Source organism: Kwoniella newhampshirensis, chromosome 8, assembly GCF_039105145.1.
Source record: "Kwoniella newhampshirensis strain CBS 13917 chromosome 8, whole genome shotgun sequence".
Classification (NCBI taxonomy): Eukaryota; Fungi; Basidiomycota; class Tremellomycetes; order Tremellales; family Cryptococcaceae; genus Kwoniella; species Kwoniella newhampshirensis.
Genome location: NC_089962.1, coordinates 252,348 through 270,293, shown reverse-complemented (window position 1 = coordinate 270,293; position 17,946 = coordinate 252,348). Strand labels below are relative to the sequence as shown.

Below are 17,946 nucleotides of genomic sequence, written 5' to 3'. Positions count from 1 at the left end.
GAGATGGGCCGACAGAAGCGTGAGTTGGCATGTGTAAGTGCAACTAGCCTTTGGGCTTGACAGCTGACCCCTAATTGTTGTCAGAACGCATCTACCGTCAACACAAAATGGCCAACAGCAGGCCCGTACTTAGATTTTACAATACTCTTGTTGCTGATAACCAGGTCCTTGAAGATGCTTTATCAGAACTTGGACCAAGCCATGATGAAGGGCAGACAGTGCTATGGTCTTCCTCTGTGGATCTGGCAAGCAACACATTCAGTGAGTTAAAGCCAAGCCAGGCTATTTTCTTGGCACATCCAAGGAGTATTGACCCTTCATTACCAAAACAGCCGAATCACACACATCACATCCTGGGCAGGGCACCAGCATGTTCCCCAGTGACATGAATTCAAGCATGCTCCCTAGACCTAGCAGACAAAAAGAACAGCAGGACTTGTCTGTTGGATCTGTTGAGATGTCAGAGCAAAACAGTGATGTGTTTGAAAGGAGCAATGCAGTCAGAATTGGAGCACATGATGAGGAACATGGCCCACAGGGTAAGTGATTCCATACCCTAGCATTGAGACTGCCACACTGCTTCCTCTGCACTCCTTCAGCATTTGAACAGCTGGAGGTACTAATTGAGGCTCTTGCCAAAGCTACAGAATTATTGAGGAGAGTGCAACAAAGTGAAGAGAGAGAATTTTCACGGTTGAGAGTAAGTGGTCTTGCCAAGCTTCTGTGAGAACAATAGAAGCACTGGTCCTGGTACATGACAATTACGATCACATCAGCTCTGTTTCAATGGAGTAGCATTTGACACAGGGATACAGGATCAGTACAACACAAGTCATTCCCTCTTGGGAAGCCTTTATCAGAATGCGGTCAGTCTGAAAAAGAAGTTTCAGGACCATGACATCCATTTTCAGAGCTCAGTTGAAGGTTCTGACTGGGCCAGTTGGGCGACAAAGCCGAAGCCAGACTTCATTGACCATGATGTCAAGACCATGTCAGCAGAGGAGCTGATAGTGAGTATGGACATGCAATTGACAGGTAAGGGGCTGACACAGGCCATTCTATGGGTGAAGAAGCTGAACAATGGTGTCGAGGTGAGTACAGCTCTTACTGTCTCCTATCTTACTTATAGTTGCATGACTGACTGAATGTCAAAGACAAACGTGGAAAGCTTATACAAGAGGGTTGAAATTGCGGCTGAAGAAGTCAATAGGCTGTGCGACAAGTTTGAAGACGTGACCAGGTCTGAGTGACAAACATGGACCCGACTAGTTCCACGAACTGAGTGCTGAGGTCGGCGTTGGAACTGTGATTCTCATTGCTTGGTGGATGGATGAAGATGCATATATCGTCATTTCTGTCTGAGATGAATGCCTCGACGACCGGTCCGCCCACTACCACCTGTCACCCTTCCCTTTCTTTGTTGCCCTCCTTCATCGGCCTGAAACACAAAGTCTCCATCCCCGTGGCCTTTCTGCTGGCCGATAGTAACTTCCTCAATCCATCTAACTCCCGATTGAAATCCTCTGAGCTCTTTTGTCTTCGATACGCTTGCGATATCGTATCGTAAATCTTTGACAGCGTATCATTCGCTTGTGGAGTGACGTATGGATTGACCGATTGATGGAGGAACTCGATCTCGAGCGTTGCCTAAGTTCGATGATCAGCGAAACGATTAGATATACGGATCACAACGGAACTTACGGTAAGCATGCCACCAGTTCCATACTTCGGTATCTGCTGGAAGCAGCTGAGCGCCACCTCTGTAATACCGTTCACAAGTGCTTCGAGCACCCTGGTGACGAGAGCAGGAGCGATATCGCCGACTTTTGCATGGGCTTCGACCAACAGTAGTATTGCCCGGTGCATATAAGGTCGCACCTCTACATCCCGCGTCCATATCAGCGACACATCCAAGAAACAGTAAAGCGCAACTCGCCCGTAGGTTTTGAAGTGTTGAGCCAATCCACCCCACCTCGTAAGATACCCTCCTGAACAACCTGGACCAACGGATCGGATCGTCGCCTCACATAATCCTTGAATACCATGTTGTCCATACTCTCCACCACCTCCACTAGGAGAGCTTGTTCCTTGACCATGTCGATGTCAAGGATTTTGCTCACTCGTGTGGTGAGGGATTGCACGGATGTTTGTTTCAATTGATGGAACTTGGCAAGGGTGACTAGCAAACGAGTCTCCTGGATTCCAGAGCTGTCAGCAGACCCTGCTTGCAGGTAGTGTCATATCACATACCACGTCTTTAGTACCGGGAGTAAACGCATTGGGCGTTCTGGATGGTCTCCTTGCCATAGCTCCGTCGATAGGAGCTGATGTCGCATTCAACACCCCATCAAAGCAGAAACACATCGTGTCCACGAAGTTTTCCCGGATTCGTCGTTTGAAGTTGGCGGGTACAGCTTCTTTTCCGCCTGATCGACTGGCGACCTTCTTGGCCGATGTGACGATTCTGATTTGGAAGTCGTCTACCATGGCTAGATACCGTGTTGCGCCTTTTGCAGTGACAGCGAGTTGCCAATCTTCCAGGCTGTGTAGTATTTTTGCGTCTGCAACGAGTTAGGGTATCTCCACTTCGGGAGACTGCACAGTCTTCGTGCTTACCTCGTGCCCAAGTCACACTGATAACCTCCTCGAAACGCCATCGCAAAGAATCCAACAACGATTTCAGCCCATTACCGGCGTCGCCTCCAACATCCATACCCAGTAGCTCGCCGGCACATTCAGCTACTTCATCGACCAGCTTCTCGCCGAAGTAGGAAGCAGTGATCACTGATGTTCCAGCTGGCACGAATGGTGGCATAGGCAGATCCTCTCCCTCCTTGCGAATGGCTGCCTCGGCAATAGCGACATCAGAGAGGGTGAAGAATTGCGACAAAGATGTGTTGTATAATCGAAGGATCTCGAATGCCATCGACCGGCACGTGTTCACGGGTCGACGGGATGGGGGCACATTGCCTGTAGAATCACGCTGCAGAGTGTGTCAGACCTTTGTGCACGGTTCACGACTTGTCCTTGAGGTCATCCTCACCTTGCGATATTTCCCGTCCATACACGCTTTTGCGATCTTCCAGAACCCAGGGAACGATCGAACGACATATTCAGAGAGTTGCCTTACCAAAGCTTGAATCGACATCCAAGCAGCGTCTACGGCAGATGCTGGTAGAATGGTGCATGCATGTATGAGTAAAGTTCTAGTGGTAAGGAGGGCCGACTCACGGGCTATCAGGTTGATCAGGTACTCTGAAGAGGCCAGCTGTCTGCGCAGATGGTCTGCAGATGCAGTGGACGTCGAGGGTTCCGTGGAGCATACATGTTGGGCGGCTATAACGGGAGTTAGCCAAGACGATCAGTCTTGTTCCGACCTCCTCACCTTTTACCCTCTCTTGCGCCCTCTCGAATATCGTCTTCATCGTCGACAGTATATGGTCATGCTGATATTCCAGGTATGCCCAGGCTGGCTCATCACTCTGATCCAAGTCAATCAGTATCCTACAGCCAAAGATGTCAGAACTTGCTTCTCATTTGGTAATGAATTGAAACCGCTTACTCTAACGTCCTCTCCTGCTCCTCGATAGATCGAGTCGGGTCCTTCAGTCCGACATCTAGACGGGTCCGCATGTCGCTCATGATCTTCTCTACCGACGTCCAGACCTTGTCGAATACTCTCTTCTGTTGTTCCTTCGAGGCATTCACTCCCGGTATGAGTTGACCGGATCTCGAGGATTGCAGGAAAGAGCCTTTTTTGTAGTCTCGTAGAGCTTGGTCATACTTGCCCTGCAGATACTATGGAGTCAGCAATTCATCAAACATTGCGGGACCATGAGGAAAGAGGCCTGATTGGTTGTATGAGCAATTGAGACACCCACAGCGTTGATGGACTCGAGCAGTTGCCCGGGCAGATTGAATAAGAACTTGGATTTCTCAAAGACGCCCAAGGTGGACCTGAGCTTGGACGCTTTCACGGCATTCTCCAGAACAGGGAGGAAGACCTGATCCGCACGATGGCCAGCGACTGTGGAACACACCACCTGTCAGCTCTTCGTCGCATGACCGACGACAAGCACAACTCTTAGTGCTCACCCTTGAATATCTCTCGGAGTTCTCTTGTACCGTGATCGGTATCTTCGGCCAGAAACCCCTCTCTCATATCTCTGTAGACGACTGCGAGTGAGAGTGAGATCGATCAGTAACACCATCCAGAGACTGTTGACTATAGAGACACTGCTCTGAAACCCACCATCGCTCGAAGCTTTGACAGCTACAAATCTGTCAAAGTTGTCTTCGACCAAGATCCTCACGGCCTCAGACCTCGATTCGATAGCTCTTTCCAGATGTGAGATACCCCTTCGGAGATCATTATACGAGGCGTCGGGATGATGAGCCGATAGAAACACTTTTGGATCGAACGACTTGGATGAGAGAGACGTTGCAGCACCTAGTGTAGCAGGAAGGGAGGACACGGTCAGCGCGGAGATCATACTGTTGCCATATACAGATCTTCCGCCTTCAACAGTGAAGGCAAGTATATGCACACTCACGAGTTCTGAGATCGAAGTCTGCTGAGCTACATTCCTCAACGACATTAGCACATATGCTAGCACAGCACTTTGCAGCCCAGCACGAAGCCTAGAACGCTTCACTGCACCACCGACTCACCCTGCTAATCTCCCTCTAAGGCCTAACGGATCCATTTCCTCTGCCATCGTCCCGTCCTCACCCGTCATCGTACCAGCAAGAGGCCCTTCCTTCTCATGGTCCACGTCTTCCCATACTTGCGGTTCGAGCGATGAGATGCCGTACAGCTTGAGCACTGCAGGTGCGGAAGGATGACATTGGTCAATGAGTGGGTGCGTTGTGATATGGGAGGAGGAAGACTTACAAGCTGCTTCGTCGACATCGCGTCTGCTCATGTTGCTTTGCTGTCAAATGCAATCCGGGCAGACCAACGATATCCAAGTCTATGTTGTGAGGCAGCAGATTCAAGACAAGACATCAACTGCAATCGTGTACTGCTCCTCCTCTGAACGTTGTTGTCCGTCCGAAGCGGCGTCATTTTGTAATCAAGCGGTCGGCCCCGCATCTGCAAGTGATAATCCACTACTGGCTCAAGCAACGATAACGGATACATACAACTCAAATGCTTTGTCATGTACCAACTATGTTCATACTGTATACGAGTGTGAGTGTAACATGTACTCGATGTCTGTGGCAATGCAGCATACAGATAATGGTGACTTGTGGAAGATCCACCCCAGACCGCTGACTCGTTCCGCCTATGATCATACCTCTTATTCCCCGCACCTCGCACAGCACATATCCCCTCCCTGCCTCTCGCCTGCGCAACCCCAACACTAGGTTGATGCCGTCCTCTGTCTCTCCCGTTGCTTCTTCTCCCTGATGCCTCTCCCTCTGCCTCTCATCCTCCAGATCTTCCCATGTTTCCCTTTGCTATCTTTGGTTCCGTCTCCGCCTTCTCTACCTTCCTCGCCAGCATCTGTGGCGCTCTGATCAATCATGTCGTCTCTCCCATACATGTCGTCATCTCTTTTCTCTGGGACATAGGTGAACGGTCCAGCTTCAGCCGCTGGATGGGGATTGAAGATCGCTTCGATTATCGCTTCGGGCGGTAGGTCGTGAATACCTGATCGATCTCTCAGGTCTTTCCCTTTCATATGGTGGCTGTGATGATGGTGATGATGATGTACATTCGAAAGCGACGTAATTACCGGAGACGGGGCGAGACCGGTAGCCGTCAATCCCAGGTCGGGAATGCGTCGAGCTGGCGAGGACTCTCGTGACGGTCGAGAGGGTGAATTAGTGGTAGAGGTGTGCCCTGAAGCTGGGGACGATTCTCGCACTTGTTGCAGAGGAGTATCCCTCCCTCGTCGTGCGTGATCGGCCTTGAGGTAGTGATCGAAGGGTTCATATTGATGGTTGGATATGGTCCGTACCAGGGAGTTGGTACTGTGATCTGCACTTGATGGCCGACTCGCGTACACGGAAGACACGGTAGAAATATTGGTTCGGGTCCGGTCAAGACCAAGCGATGACCCTGAAGATGAATTGGAGGGGGTCTTGGTCAAGAAGACTGGAGTCGAGTGATGTATCAGCATTATCCGACAGCTGTGTGATGGAGGAAAGTGATGGAGAAAAGATCACCCACGATCAGTACGCAACGTCTCCGCCTCATTGCCCACGAGATCCTGCATGCCAGTAACGTGATGGCCCTCCTGAATCGGGGGTCTTCACAATGTCAAAGTCAGCTCAATCCAACATCTTGAAGAGAGGGTACTCACGCTATCCATTTCTCCTCGCCTCCGACCCGTCTCATATCGATTGTCAATTTGACAGTGGCATTGGTCCTGCTGCCTTTCAACAGAAATCTTCTTGTCATTCGTCCCTTGCCTGCGAATGCGGCAAGATCCACGTCCACGACACCAAAGACGGTCTTGGTCTTCTCGATCCGCGCCTTGGCAGCCTCGATGATCTTCGAATCCTGCTCCTTTGAATGTCCACCCCGCTCATCGGCCTGCTCGTGCCCAATCCTTGTGGGAGTCGGGGCGATCGGAAACTGCTCTATGATAAGCTGTATCCCTGATTCCGAGTGAGGGCCACCGCCCAGAAGAGGCAACGGGGCGGAAGCTGGCGGTTGTCGATAAGGGTAAGAGCCATTAGGGGTTGCCGGTGTCGACGGCATTACAGGTTTGCCAAGGGGTACTCGAATAACATGGCTGACTTCGTAGTCCCATTTGCATGTGTGGGCGCGCAACGGCCGAGGAGGAGTCTCCCCTCTTCGATCCGTTGAGGATAATCCGGTATCCGCCGTCGTCATGTTCAGCATGCTCCCAGGACCGGAAACGGAGCGAACGCGAGGTCGTAAGCCAGACGTTGAGGCGGACGCATCACTAGAGGTCGATGTTGCGATTGAGACGGTACGGCTTATGGCGGGCGGGTGATTTAAACCCAATTGGTCTCGGGTTGGAACAGCGTCCACCAAAGTAGAATAGGACGGTGTCGTACCCGAAGGTATCAAGTTCTGCATCGAGGGTGAGAGGGTTGAGCGAGGGAAAGGAACAGACAGCTGTTCAGTCGTTGAGCCTCGTCTTGGTGTTGGTGTTGGCACGGCTGAAGACGCGGCACTCGGTCGGTGAAGGTTGATTTGTAGTCCGCTGGCTCGACTTTGACTGGATCCTCGACTGCCACTACCACTGCTGCCTCCGCTCTCATTCATGAAAGGCTCGCTGTCGTCGTCCACGAGGCCACCAGGTACTTCCTCTGGCTCGTCCACCACCGGCGGAGACTCCGTCAGCGGTGTTCCGTCAGAATCCTGGCGGGCGAGGACCTGCTTGAGCGGTGTTGGATCCGAAACTTTTTTCTCTGTAGATCGTGTGACAGGTTGAGGGGGGAGAGAGAAAGCCTTGTTCATCATTGTGCGATTGTGAAAGGACATGGAACGTGGTGTGGATGCGCCGACGGATGATGATGTCGAGGTCGTTCGAACAGAGAGTGTAGAGGACGATGGGTGTTTATGTAGAGCCTGTGAAAGTTTGAGATTTGGCAGAGAAGGTTTCGGCATTATCGAGACTTCGTATGATATCAGCTTGACGGCCTGCGTCACCCGATAGGATCATCGATATGCTCACCATGTTCCGCTGCATGCATTTCGAGCGATTCCTTCCCTCTAGGTCTCTTCCCTCTGAACTTCCATTTGACGGCGAACTCTCCTTGCAATTGTGGTACATTGCCCAGCTCATGAATTATGACGGTAGCACTAAAAGTCGCATGTTTTTGGCTATCGAACATGTGTTTTAACCTGGATCCAAAGGGGACATGTTCGTGCGAGGGAGTCGGGAGTTGGGAGGATGAAGAGGTGATGGATTGAGGATAGCCAGAGGTGTTTGAGCGAGAAAAGGCAGGAGCGAACGAAGATGAGCGGGATGGAGGGATAGGTCGGAATTCGGCAGGAATGTTGGGTCGGGAGAGGGTCGTCATCGTGGTGAGTGGAGGGCAGGTATGGAGCTGCTGGTGGCCACCTTATATCGATCGAGGTGACAAGACGCTCCACTTCACCTGAAGCAGCGATACGCGGAGCGATACCGAGACACGTCCTCCAGGTAGAGACAGATGTAAGGCTCTGAAGGAGTCTCCTGTTGACACTGTATATTCTCCTCCTCCCTTCTTTGTTTTCGACGATGATGCGTGTTACAGAACTTTTCGACGTGCGGTCTTGGCGGAAGGCTCAACAGAGATCCAAAAGAGCGCTATCTTGTTGTGTCCTCTTCTCACTCCACAGCTCGAATAGAAGTCCCTCCTTCTGCGAATTGATCCAAATCTGCCCTCCGTTGTTGTCGTCGTCGTCCTCCTGCTCCCTCCAAACTTTCGATTCTCCCCAAAAGATCAGCGTTTTGCGTTTCGAGTGAACTCGTGGGGACGTGATCAAAGGAAGTCAAACTTGACCACGTTCGGTCCATTCGGTTGGTTTCGAGTCTGAGCTCATCTGATCACTCTGGCAAGGATTGTTCGTGATCGATCGGCCGACCGGAGATGACGAAGCTGTGTGTCTCGCCAGTTGTAGGAATGGTAATGGGGTATATATATATATATGTATATATGTGAGCTTGTGTTCCGCGACGACGATGTGTAACTGGCGAGAGCAAGCGAGCGATCTTGTGGGCCTTCGTGGTCTTCTTCTGATCCGTCTCTGTCGGTTCTTCTGTCGATGACGAGCCTGCGTGGGTCGTGCTTGCGACCAATCTGCTGCAAAGACGCGGATACACTCGGCGATGGGTTGTGTATATTTCCTTGGTAAGAGATACAAGTTGGATTTGGTCGACTATCTACAGCACTACTACTCAGATGGATATATTTCTTGTATTGTTACAAGCATGGTCTTCTGGATATCATCTCGTTAGACGAGGTTGTGTGAACGAAGATCAAAATCATCATCATCATCACCATCATCTCCACCATGACCGTCAACACCTTATGGAATCCCGAGCCGAAGACCGGACTCGTCGCGTGGTCTTCTCTTCTTCTGTGGAAAACTCTAAAACCCCCCTCGGTGACGTCTGCCGCATTCGGATACCCGGCATCCTTTCCTTCAGGTCGAATTACGAACATCTATCTCTCCGAACATCCCCCACCGACTGCGATTGCTAATGAAATCGTAATCGACATCATCCTGATGGGGTGGGCCCTTTTGGTTCCTAAGCGGGGGAGGAGATTGCCAAAAATAGCCACCTGGCCAAGAACAACCCCCAGCGCAACGGTCAGCACATATACACGTTTGATACATTCCGTGGCAATCCCTTCTTTACAGACAAAGGCATCATACATACGCCTTCACACAGATGCATATGTGCCTTGTTGTGGGAATAGCATGCGATACATCGGTCATGTCACCTGGGTCCATCGAGCAAGCGACCTTACTCCTTCGCCAGCTTCTTCAACTTGGCATTCGCAATGACTCCTTGGGCATCCTTCTCTTCCCAGCCTTTGCCCTTGGCAAGCATGACACACGCTTTGGCCAAGTCCGGCGAGTCGATCATTATGCTTGGGTAGACGAGTTTGAGGATGGTACCGGACACACGGAGGAGCGGACCGCCGATCCAGTGCATCCGAGGAATGTGCTAGTTGATGCAAGATCAGTATCGTGGGCAAGAAGGACATTGGATCCGTGAGAACGCTTACGTCGGGTGCGGGATAGATTCCTCCCGGCCTCACGCTGACCACCTCGAACCCTGCCTGCTCCTTTGCGAGGATGTTCAAGTCCTTCTCTGTCCTGCCTTTGATCTTGCTGAACAGTGCACGACCTGATTCGTCCTGTTCTGCACCTTCGCCTGACATGTACACGAACCTGAATGGGTTGGTAGGTGTTCCGATCGTCGAGAAGGCTTTGGCAGCCGAGGTAGCATACGTGTGGGTGATCCTATATTGAAGACACGGAGTATCAATTTCCGTGCGACTATGCGAGAACCACAGCGGGGTTAAAGAGTTGAACGCAACTCACTTGACGTATTCGTCCTTGGACACTAGGGTTTGACTGATCCCAAGAGCCCAGATACACGAGTTGTATCCCTCCGCTTTGAGCTTGGCAATGATATCCGAGGGGATCTCATCGAATCCTTGAGGATGTTCGGCGGAAGGCAGCGCGATATGAGTGAGTTTCGGATGTGTCACGAATGGGGGTCGACGAGAGAGGACAGAGACGGCAGAGACGGAGGAATCGGAGAGGGCGTAATTGAGAACCGCGCTGCCGGCTGGAAGGATAGTCAGCTGGAGCGGTCCGGGATACAGCACATGCTGAAAAGAACTGTACCATTGCCGGTCGCACCGGTGATGACAATCTTGGACATGCTAGCTTCGCTATTGAACACAGTTGAACCGTGCGTGCTCCAACGGTGAAGATCGACAATGGTCAGACAAAAAACCACCACGGAGCGTCGAAATGGTCGAGACCGGGGGGCGATGTTAATTTATGTAGGAAGGTTGTACACCTCTCTCGAACCCAGAAGGTTGTGCTTTGGACATGCCGAGCAGTCCACGGTGCGAAAGAAATCAAGGATGGATCCTCGGGCATCGTAAATGATGAAACAGCATGAAGCCCGACGGCCATCCGAATCCTCCACCAAAACAATAACAACTCGTCCACCATGCCGCGTCTTTGGCCCCTTTGCCGAGAGCTTGTCAGACCTCCTCGGTCAATCATCGGGAGCATTGGACGAGCGCCATTGGCTCACAGAGGATGTATCCATACTATTGTCGCAAAGTGGATCAGAGCTGAATCCCAGGTAGTGGGTGATACTTTCAATCGAGCGATCGCTAAGGCAAGGCTAAACCAACGAGAACCAAGCCCAGGTATATCGATATACATCTCGACCGTGGTCCAGCCACCGACTGGGTAGAGCATCGATCAGCTTCCTTCCGTTTCCATCATTTAGCTATACTGGACAGTAAGTGTTTTCCCTCGGGACCCTCGGGCTTCGGCAAGTATATCGACTCGTGTTCGAAGATATCGAGTATGTCGAGCAAATCGATGGAATCCACATGACGATGCACCCACCATCCGTGGTGATGGCGGAATGGCCGTCATGACACTCTCTGACACCCATTTCTCTCTTGCTCCCGGAAAGTCCTCCAGATGTGTCTCTCATGACTATGTGCACCACTGGTCTGAGCTTGTCCACAACTGGTTTTTACATAAATTAGATGGTTTAGAAAAACTCTCAATACCACTTGTAACGAAGATGAGAATCACCAGAGACAAGAAGGGAGCAATGACCAGGATCCTCGACTGTCCATTCACTGTGACATTGATGAAGATAATATGGTCCATCTTTGCACAATTAACATAAACATGACCCTGTACATCGACATATGACCCGGGATAAATATATATATATATATAGATATATAAACATACGGAACCTCTTACTGCCTACTCAAATTCTGCATTTGAACCAGTTCGAACTGTTGAAGCCAGATCAGTGTCTCGTTCTCAACTTGAAAACCCCATGACGAGGTGACACTCACATAACCGCCTCTCTTCGCTAACAGTTCCTGATGCGTTCCGTGTTCTGCGACTTTGCCTTCCGCAAAGTAGTAGATCTGGTCTGCGCGTTGAATGGTCGATAATCTATGGGCGATGGCACTGCGACACACGGTGACGTTGACGGTCAGTGACACATCCCATGATCCTTATGTACGCCGAAACTCACATCGTAGTTCGACCCTTCGCAGCCTTGTCTAAAGCTTCTTGGACAACCTTCTCACTTTGAGAGTCAAGCGCCGAAGTCGCTTCGTCCAGCAATAGCACCTTGGGGTTACGTATAAGGGCTCTAGCGATGGCGATACGTTGTTTCTGACCTCCGGAGAGTTGCGATCCTTTTCCACCGACCTCGGTATCGAATCCGTCAGGAAGAGACATGATGAAGTCGTACTGTGTGCAAGGGTACGATGATCAGCACTCAGACAATTGGTTCGATCTGCACGACGTGCAGTCATTGACCGCTAATATAATGCTCACAATGTTAGCATCCTTGGAAGCCGCTTCGATCTCCGCTTGCGTGACTTCCTCCATCGGCTTGTTCGCTCCAAGGAGGATGTTGAATCTGACTGTACCAGCATAGAGTGTCGGTTCTTGGGAGACCAAAGCCACTTGACTTCGATAACTCGACACATTCAGTTCCCTGATATCGATACCGTCGAGAGTGACTTTTCCGACAAGAGGGTCGTAGAATCGCTCGAGCATCTGGATCGTGGTGGATTTACCACATCCAGAAGGGCCGACGAGCGCGACGCTAGAGAAAGCACATCAGCACTTGCCAGACTGACCGACGTCGTCCTGATGCCAACTCACTAGGTTCCCGCAGGCACATCAATACTGAGATCTCTCAGGACTCGCACTGCAGGTCTAGTAGGATACCTGAAGTGGACACCTTCAAGCCTGATGTGACCAACGACATTCTCATGTTGCAGCTTGATGCCCTCCTCTGAGAAAGCGTCAACGACGGGATCGTTGTCGGTGATCCGGAAGAGAGAAGTAGCGGCAGAACTGGCTTTGGACGCATCGGGGACGAAACTGAAGACGTTTCCAGCTTGGATGGAAGCGAAGACCTAACGTTTGTAATCAGCCCGTCGATGTTGGAAGGCGGGTCGAACAATGCGAAGGACTTACGATTGAGTTGAGGACGGTGTAGAATGTATTCGTCTTCAAACGTCCTGAAACAAGCCACAAGGCGCCAATGTAGAAGACCAAGGCGATGATACAGAAAGTCAGACCTTGACTCGCTGCGTAGAGACATTGGGAATAAATAGATGTGCGGCTGGATCCACCTTTTCGTTAGCATGCTCGCCGAACAGCCATTCGCGTCCACTTTGACACTCACAAGTTGACTTTCATAGGACCCTTGAGGGCCTCTGAATATATCCTGTCTACGTCTTCCTCTCTTGTTAAACTCGCAACGGTCTTGACGGCACCAGCGGCTTCGGAAGCAAGATTTGCGCTCGCAGCATGAAGCTTCTTCATCTTCTGATCTTTACCAACGACCACTTTGAGTCGGATCCAGCCTCCAGAGACAAGGATGGGGATACACGCGATGCCAATGAGGGCGAGTACTGAAGAGACCGGTCTCAGCTCAAATGTCGGTGAATGCCAAACGGGTTACTCACGAGGACCGTAACACAGACCGATGATGCATCCACCAACCAATGTCGCACACGACTGGAGAATGCTGCCCAAGGTGGGACCGAACAGGCCTTGTACCTTTTGCGGTTGATCGGCGACGTTGGAAGTGACTGCTCCAGTCTATCATAACAGTTGGTCAAATCCAACGTTAACCCGACCCGGAATACAGGTAGGCAGACTCACCGAGTTGCTTTCCTCATCGAACCACTCGGTATCATGTCTCAACACCGCACCGAAAACGTTCTTCCTTAACTTTGCATTCAGATCCCATCCAGTTCTACTAAACGAGAAGATCTGCCAGAAAAAGGAGATAGCAGCGAGGATGGCAACGATGAAGTACCAGAGACTATTTGATATTAGCGTAACGTCAGCAAACTGCCATTTTGGAGCGGTGAGTAGTACGTTTACTCACGCTTTACGATCAAGGGCATGTCTCAGTTGGCCAAAGTCCTGGATCTCGAAATCGGAAATGGCTGCACCGAACAAGATAGCCATGGCGGGGTAGACCATACCAGCACAGATGGCAGCGAATAGACCTGACAACAGCAGTTTCGAAGTGAGTCAGACTGGTGGAATAGAAAGTCGAGGGCTAGTCACTCACCAACGAAATATATGTTTCTTTGATCCCAATTTACGGCAAGCAGTCGGAAATACACCTTGAAAGACGACGGAGTTTTATCCTCGTCTTCCGCTTCCGTCTCTCGTTTAGCTTGGATATTTTCCATCGCTGCACTGGCGAGCGAACGACCAGTATATGCCCTGTTGAGTTCCGAGAAACCTTTCTCGTTTTTTGGCGATTGCGCAGCTGCGTTCTGTAGGAGAAGAGCGTCGTTGGAGTGACCCCAGACTGGTCTACCATCATCGACAGCCACGCCAGCGGCATCGGCAGCTGCTTCGGCCGCTAACCTTTGGTTCTGAACAAGTTGAGCGTACTGCACGCATGACAAGAGATTGTGTCAGCAAGCAAGTCACCTGATCTCGCGGCACACTCACCGCTCCGCTTTCATTGGCGAGGAGATCGTAATGGGTGCCCTCTTCGAGGATTTCGCCCCCACCCATGACCAGGATCTTATCAGCGTCTCGAATCGTCCTGCAGGAACCTGTCAGGATCGCACACTCCTTGGAAGAGATGAAGGACAGCTCACGACAACCTATGAGCGATAGTAATTGTGGTTCGTCCTTTTGCAGCCTTGTCAAGGGCGTCTTGCACAATACCTTCACTTTGAGTGTCCAGAGCAGACGTCGCTTCGTCCAACAATAAGATCCTTGGATCGGAGACGATAGCACGAGCGATAGCCACACGTTGTTTCTGGCCACCTGACAACAACATTCCTCGTTCTCCCACCATCGTCTCATAACCGTTAGGCAGCTTTGAAATGAAGTCGTGAGCGTTCGCGTCGATACAGGCCTTCTTGACGAGTTCGAACTTCTCAGCATCGGAAGCATGCTCCCATTTGGAGCCAATCAGACCATGTTCAACGTTGCCTCGGACTGTGGTGCCGAAAAGAGTGGGTTCTTGCGACACGAGGCCTGAAAGGGGTTGGCTAGTCAGTACAGTGTCAAAGGATCCGGATATCATCAACTGACCAATCTGCTGACGCAACCATTTGAGGTTGATCGTCTTGATATCTTTCCCGTCGAGCTTGACGATTCCCTGGATTGGGTCGTAGAACCTCTCGACTAGACATACGACGGTACTCTTGCCCGAACCACTTGCGCCGACGAGGGCGAATGTTTTTCCAGCTTCGAAAGTGGTCGTGAGACCCTTCAGGATGGGTACTCCGGGTCTTGATGGATAATGGAATTTGACACCCTCGAAAGAGATTTCACCACGAATGGTATCAGGCCTGATACCTTCGGTACTGGACGAGTCGATGGAGGGGACACGGTCAATCGTGTTGAAGAGTTTGGCAGCGGCACTCCTCGCTTTGGTGATTGCTGTCAACTCGGGCGTGAGCATCGCCATGGAGAATGAACCGATCAGGATCGACATGAATACGTTGATGACGATACCAGAGTCGGCACGACCTTGTGTGACGAGAATACCACCATAGAAAAACGCAAGGGCATACGCAGAGTAAATGGTAAAGACTGATGATGTGGACCACGATCAATCAGCCAGAGCTTCGCCAGCGATTGACTCCACTCTTGAACACTCACAGATGAGGCAGAAACCACCAGCTTCAACGATCGCACCTCTCTTTCCCGCCTTCCTGCTCAATTCAATAAACTCGTTGAACTTGTCCCCAAGAACTTTTTGCTTGCCGAACGCCTGGACTGTCCTGATACTTCCAATAACCTCTTCGGCCAGAGTTCCAGCTGTCGCGACATGATTGAGCGCACCGGTCCCAAACTTGGCCATTGCTTGCATGGTCCCTCCTCCAATAATAACGATGACGGGCAGGATCGTGAACAGAGCGCCAGCCAGTCGTGGCGATCGGACGAAGGCTAGAACGAAACCGGTGACGAATGTGCCCAAGTACTGGAAAACCAAAGCCATCTTTTCGGAGACACCCTCTTGAACTAGATGACAGTCGGTCTGTATCCGAGTGGCCACCTCTCCGGCACCAAGGTCGTCGAAGTAGGCGATCTAGTAGTACAGTGACAAAGTGTGATAAGGAAGACAGAGTCCGGCAAAATTGAGGAAAGGGCGAGCGGAATCGTGACATCGGTACGGATCGAGATATAGAGACAGTGACCGTTATCCAGAGGAGTGTGAGGGTTGACATGTGAGACGAGGCGTGAAGTCGGGTAAAGTATCGAGGCGTGACGATTGTTGAGTCAATAAGAATGAGATCCAGTGTCAGTCGAACAGTTGTCGCTCACCTCTTGCCTCAACACCGCTCGAAGATAATTTTCTCTGATCCTCTTAGAATTCAATTCACCAGCGACATTCCAGATGAACATGTAGAGCCAGGTCGTCAAGAACATGCCGACACCAATGACCACCAGCCAGATAGAGTTCAGTCCAGCTTGGTGCTTTAGCTCTCGCTTGGCGACATCAAGGGCCACAGCATTGGCTTCAGTGAGTCCCTGGGACGCAATTCTGTTCACTACGATCCCATAATTGGTGAAGAGAGTTGTGAGTCTACCTGTAAGAGACACAGAGAATCAGCTAGGCTATCGAACGCGCATGGACAACGAATGTGGCGTTTGTGGGGATCCTTCGTAGCACCGACTCGGGAGCGCTTCTCATCGTCTGTCCGACGCTGAAAACAGTGCTCAAAAACGTCGAGCACGGAAAGATGATGGTCATGATGTGGGGAATACGGTAAAGAGGGCCCACCAAATATCAATGTCATCAAGACTTGGCTTGAGCCTGCAGCGACGGCGAAGAGCAATCCGATGACCATGAAGAACATTTCGATGGGCTTGGAGAAGCGGAAGAGGGCGAAGACGGAAACGGCGGGTAAGGTGTTTGCCTCCTGTTCCTTCTCCTTGGTCTTCTTCTCCAATTCTTCCTTGCTCTTGCGCGACTTGAAGAAGCCCCTCTTGGTTTTAGTGAGCTGTTTGTTCTGTGCATGAGCTTTCTCGAGCGAGAGCTGTTTTTCGAGAGTGTCGGCGTCGGATGAAGAAGTGGCAGAGGGAGATCGGCGAGGTTTTTCCAGTGTTTCTTCCGCGTTTACAGGAGTGGTCGATTCGACACCGATGCTCGCCGGTACGCCCATCGTGCCCAGAGCACTTGGGAATGGTACACCACTGCTTATCGTCTGATTCTCCGTGTCCAAGGTCTGCTTCTCGTTCTCCGCTGCGATCCCCTGTTGTTGTCGATCGAGCGTATCGGCGGCCGATTCGGTGACGGCGGTCATGGGGATGGGATCACCAGCCGCGGTGGGTTGCGTGGGTGTCGCCATCAGGAGGCCGAGAGTGGTGAGACTAAACGATGTCGTGAGGAACGATGTGATCGTATGGATGGTGATGATGTAGTGATTTATCGAATGGATGAAAGGTTGGATGGCGTATGGGACTGGAAATCTGTCTTATGGTTATAACCTTTTTAAGCTATAACGTAAATCGAGACCAGGTCAGCGCTACTTTGATCAAACCACATGCATTGCTTGTCGACTCGAGACGAGCAGGCGCCGCTCCACTCACTTAAAAGGTGTAGCAACGCTTCGATCGGATCCGCAGTGCCGAGTCGACGCGCAACGGGAATCGTCGACCAACGACCTCTCGCCGCGCCGCCGTGTACAACGCAATTGAGTTCCGACTAACTAACAACGCTGCTACGCGCAGTCTAGCTTGTTTGCGGAGCAGGTATTTCGGTATCTTGGATCCTCCTTTGTCTTCCTGGGAAGCACAAGATGAGTCGATCCTCTGACGATGTTATACAAGATGGCAATGGGACAATCGTTTGAGAGTGGGTTCATTCCTATATCACCTCGGTGACCACTCTGCAACTCTTATGTACAGATAGATCTCTTTGCAAGGGCATCGGGCATTGATCGTCCAATGGTGCCACGTGCACTTATCAACGGCCGCCGTGTATGCCCTTGGCCGAGTTAATTCGCGGTCATGGCATGGCCTGTGACCGTTTCACGACGAGCGTACAGTGTCAACGGACTGTGAGAGCAGGTATCGCGCTCATCAGGGGCAAAAAATCGCCGAAAAGGTCCCTTGGACGGGAGAGAGGCGCACGGAGACGGACATAACCCATCGTTTCCACACTGCATTTGTCTCTCCGACGACCAGAAGCTTTCTGCATGACCCAGAGTGCATGATGATTGTTGAAAATGTATATACAA

The 17,946-nt window shown here is 51.1% G+C and overlaps 4 protein-coding genes across 4 annotated transcripts; all 4 read right to left on the bottom strand.

Moving 5' to 3' along the window:
* Positions 1-1,401: 1,401 nt before the first annotated feature.
* On the bottom strand, positions 1,402-4,925 carry IAR55_004307 (uncharacterized protein; the record flags this gene model as incomplete). Its single annotated transcript, XM_066947406.1, has 15 exons — positions 1,402-1,647; positions 1,702-1,880; positions 1,937-2,195; positions 2,251-2,561; positions 2,617-2,983; positions 3,044-3,171; positions 3,232-3,336; positions 3,386-3,504; positions 3,563-3,789; positions 3,882-4,027; positions 4,096-4,176; positions 4,253-4,450; positions 4,554-4,579; positions 4,672-4,825; positions 4,895-4,925. The coding sequence occupies 15 exons, from the start codon at positions 4,923-4,925 to the stop codon at positions 1,402-1,404; spliced, it is 2,577 nt and encodes an 858-aa protein (XP_066801820.1).
* Positions 4,926-5,366: 441 nt separating this feature from the next.
* On the bottom strand, positions 5,367-8,007 carry IAR55_004306 (uncharacterized protein; the record flags this gene model as incomplete). The annotated part of the gene is made up of 4 exons (XM_066947405.1): positions 5,367-6,103; positions 6,179-6,258; positions 6,312-7,599; positions 7,659-8,007. 4 exons carry the CDS (start codon positions 8,005-8,007, stop codon positions 5,367-5,369), a joined length of 2,454 nt encoding a protein of 817 aa, XP_066801819.1.
* A 1,433-nt stretch (positions 8,008-9,440) lies between these two features.
* Positions 9,441-10,370, bottom strand: IAR55_004305 (uncharacterized protein; the record flags this gene model as incomplete). The annotated part of the gene is made up of 4 exons (XM_066947404.1): positions 9,441-9,644; positions 9,706-9,943; positions 10,025-10,274; positions 10,334-10,370. The coding sequence occupies 4 exons, from the start codon at positions 10,368-10,370 to the stop codon at positions 9,441-9,443; spliced, it is 729 nt and encodes a 242-aa protein (XP_066801818.1).
* Positions 10,371-11,445: 1,075 nt separating this feature from the next.
* On the bottom strand, positions 11,446-17,055 carry IAR55_004304 (uncharacterized protein; the record flags this gene model as incomplete). Its single annotated transcript, XM_066947403.1, has 17 exons — positions 11,446-11,484; positions 11,548-11,665; positions 11,733-11,953; positions 12,041-12,314; positions 12,374-12,630; positions 12,692-12,839; positions 12,903-13,131; positions 13,186-13,321; positions 13,385-13,547; positions 13,614-13,737; positions 13,803-14,133; positions 14,195-14,291; positions 14,347-14,731; positions 14,789-15,292; positions 15,362-15,791; positions 16,028-16,293; positions 16,488-17,055. 17 exons carry the CDS (start codon positions 17,053-17,055, stop codon positions 11,446-11,448), a joined length of 4,290 nt encoding a protein of 1,429 aa, XP_066801817.1.
* Positions 17,056-17,946: the final 891 nt, after the last annotated feature.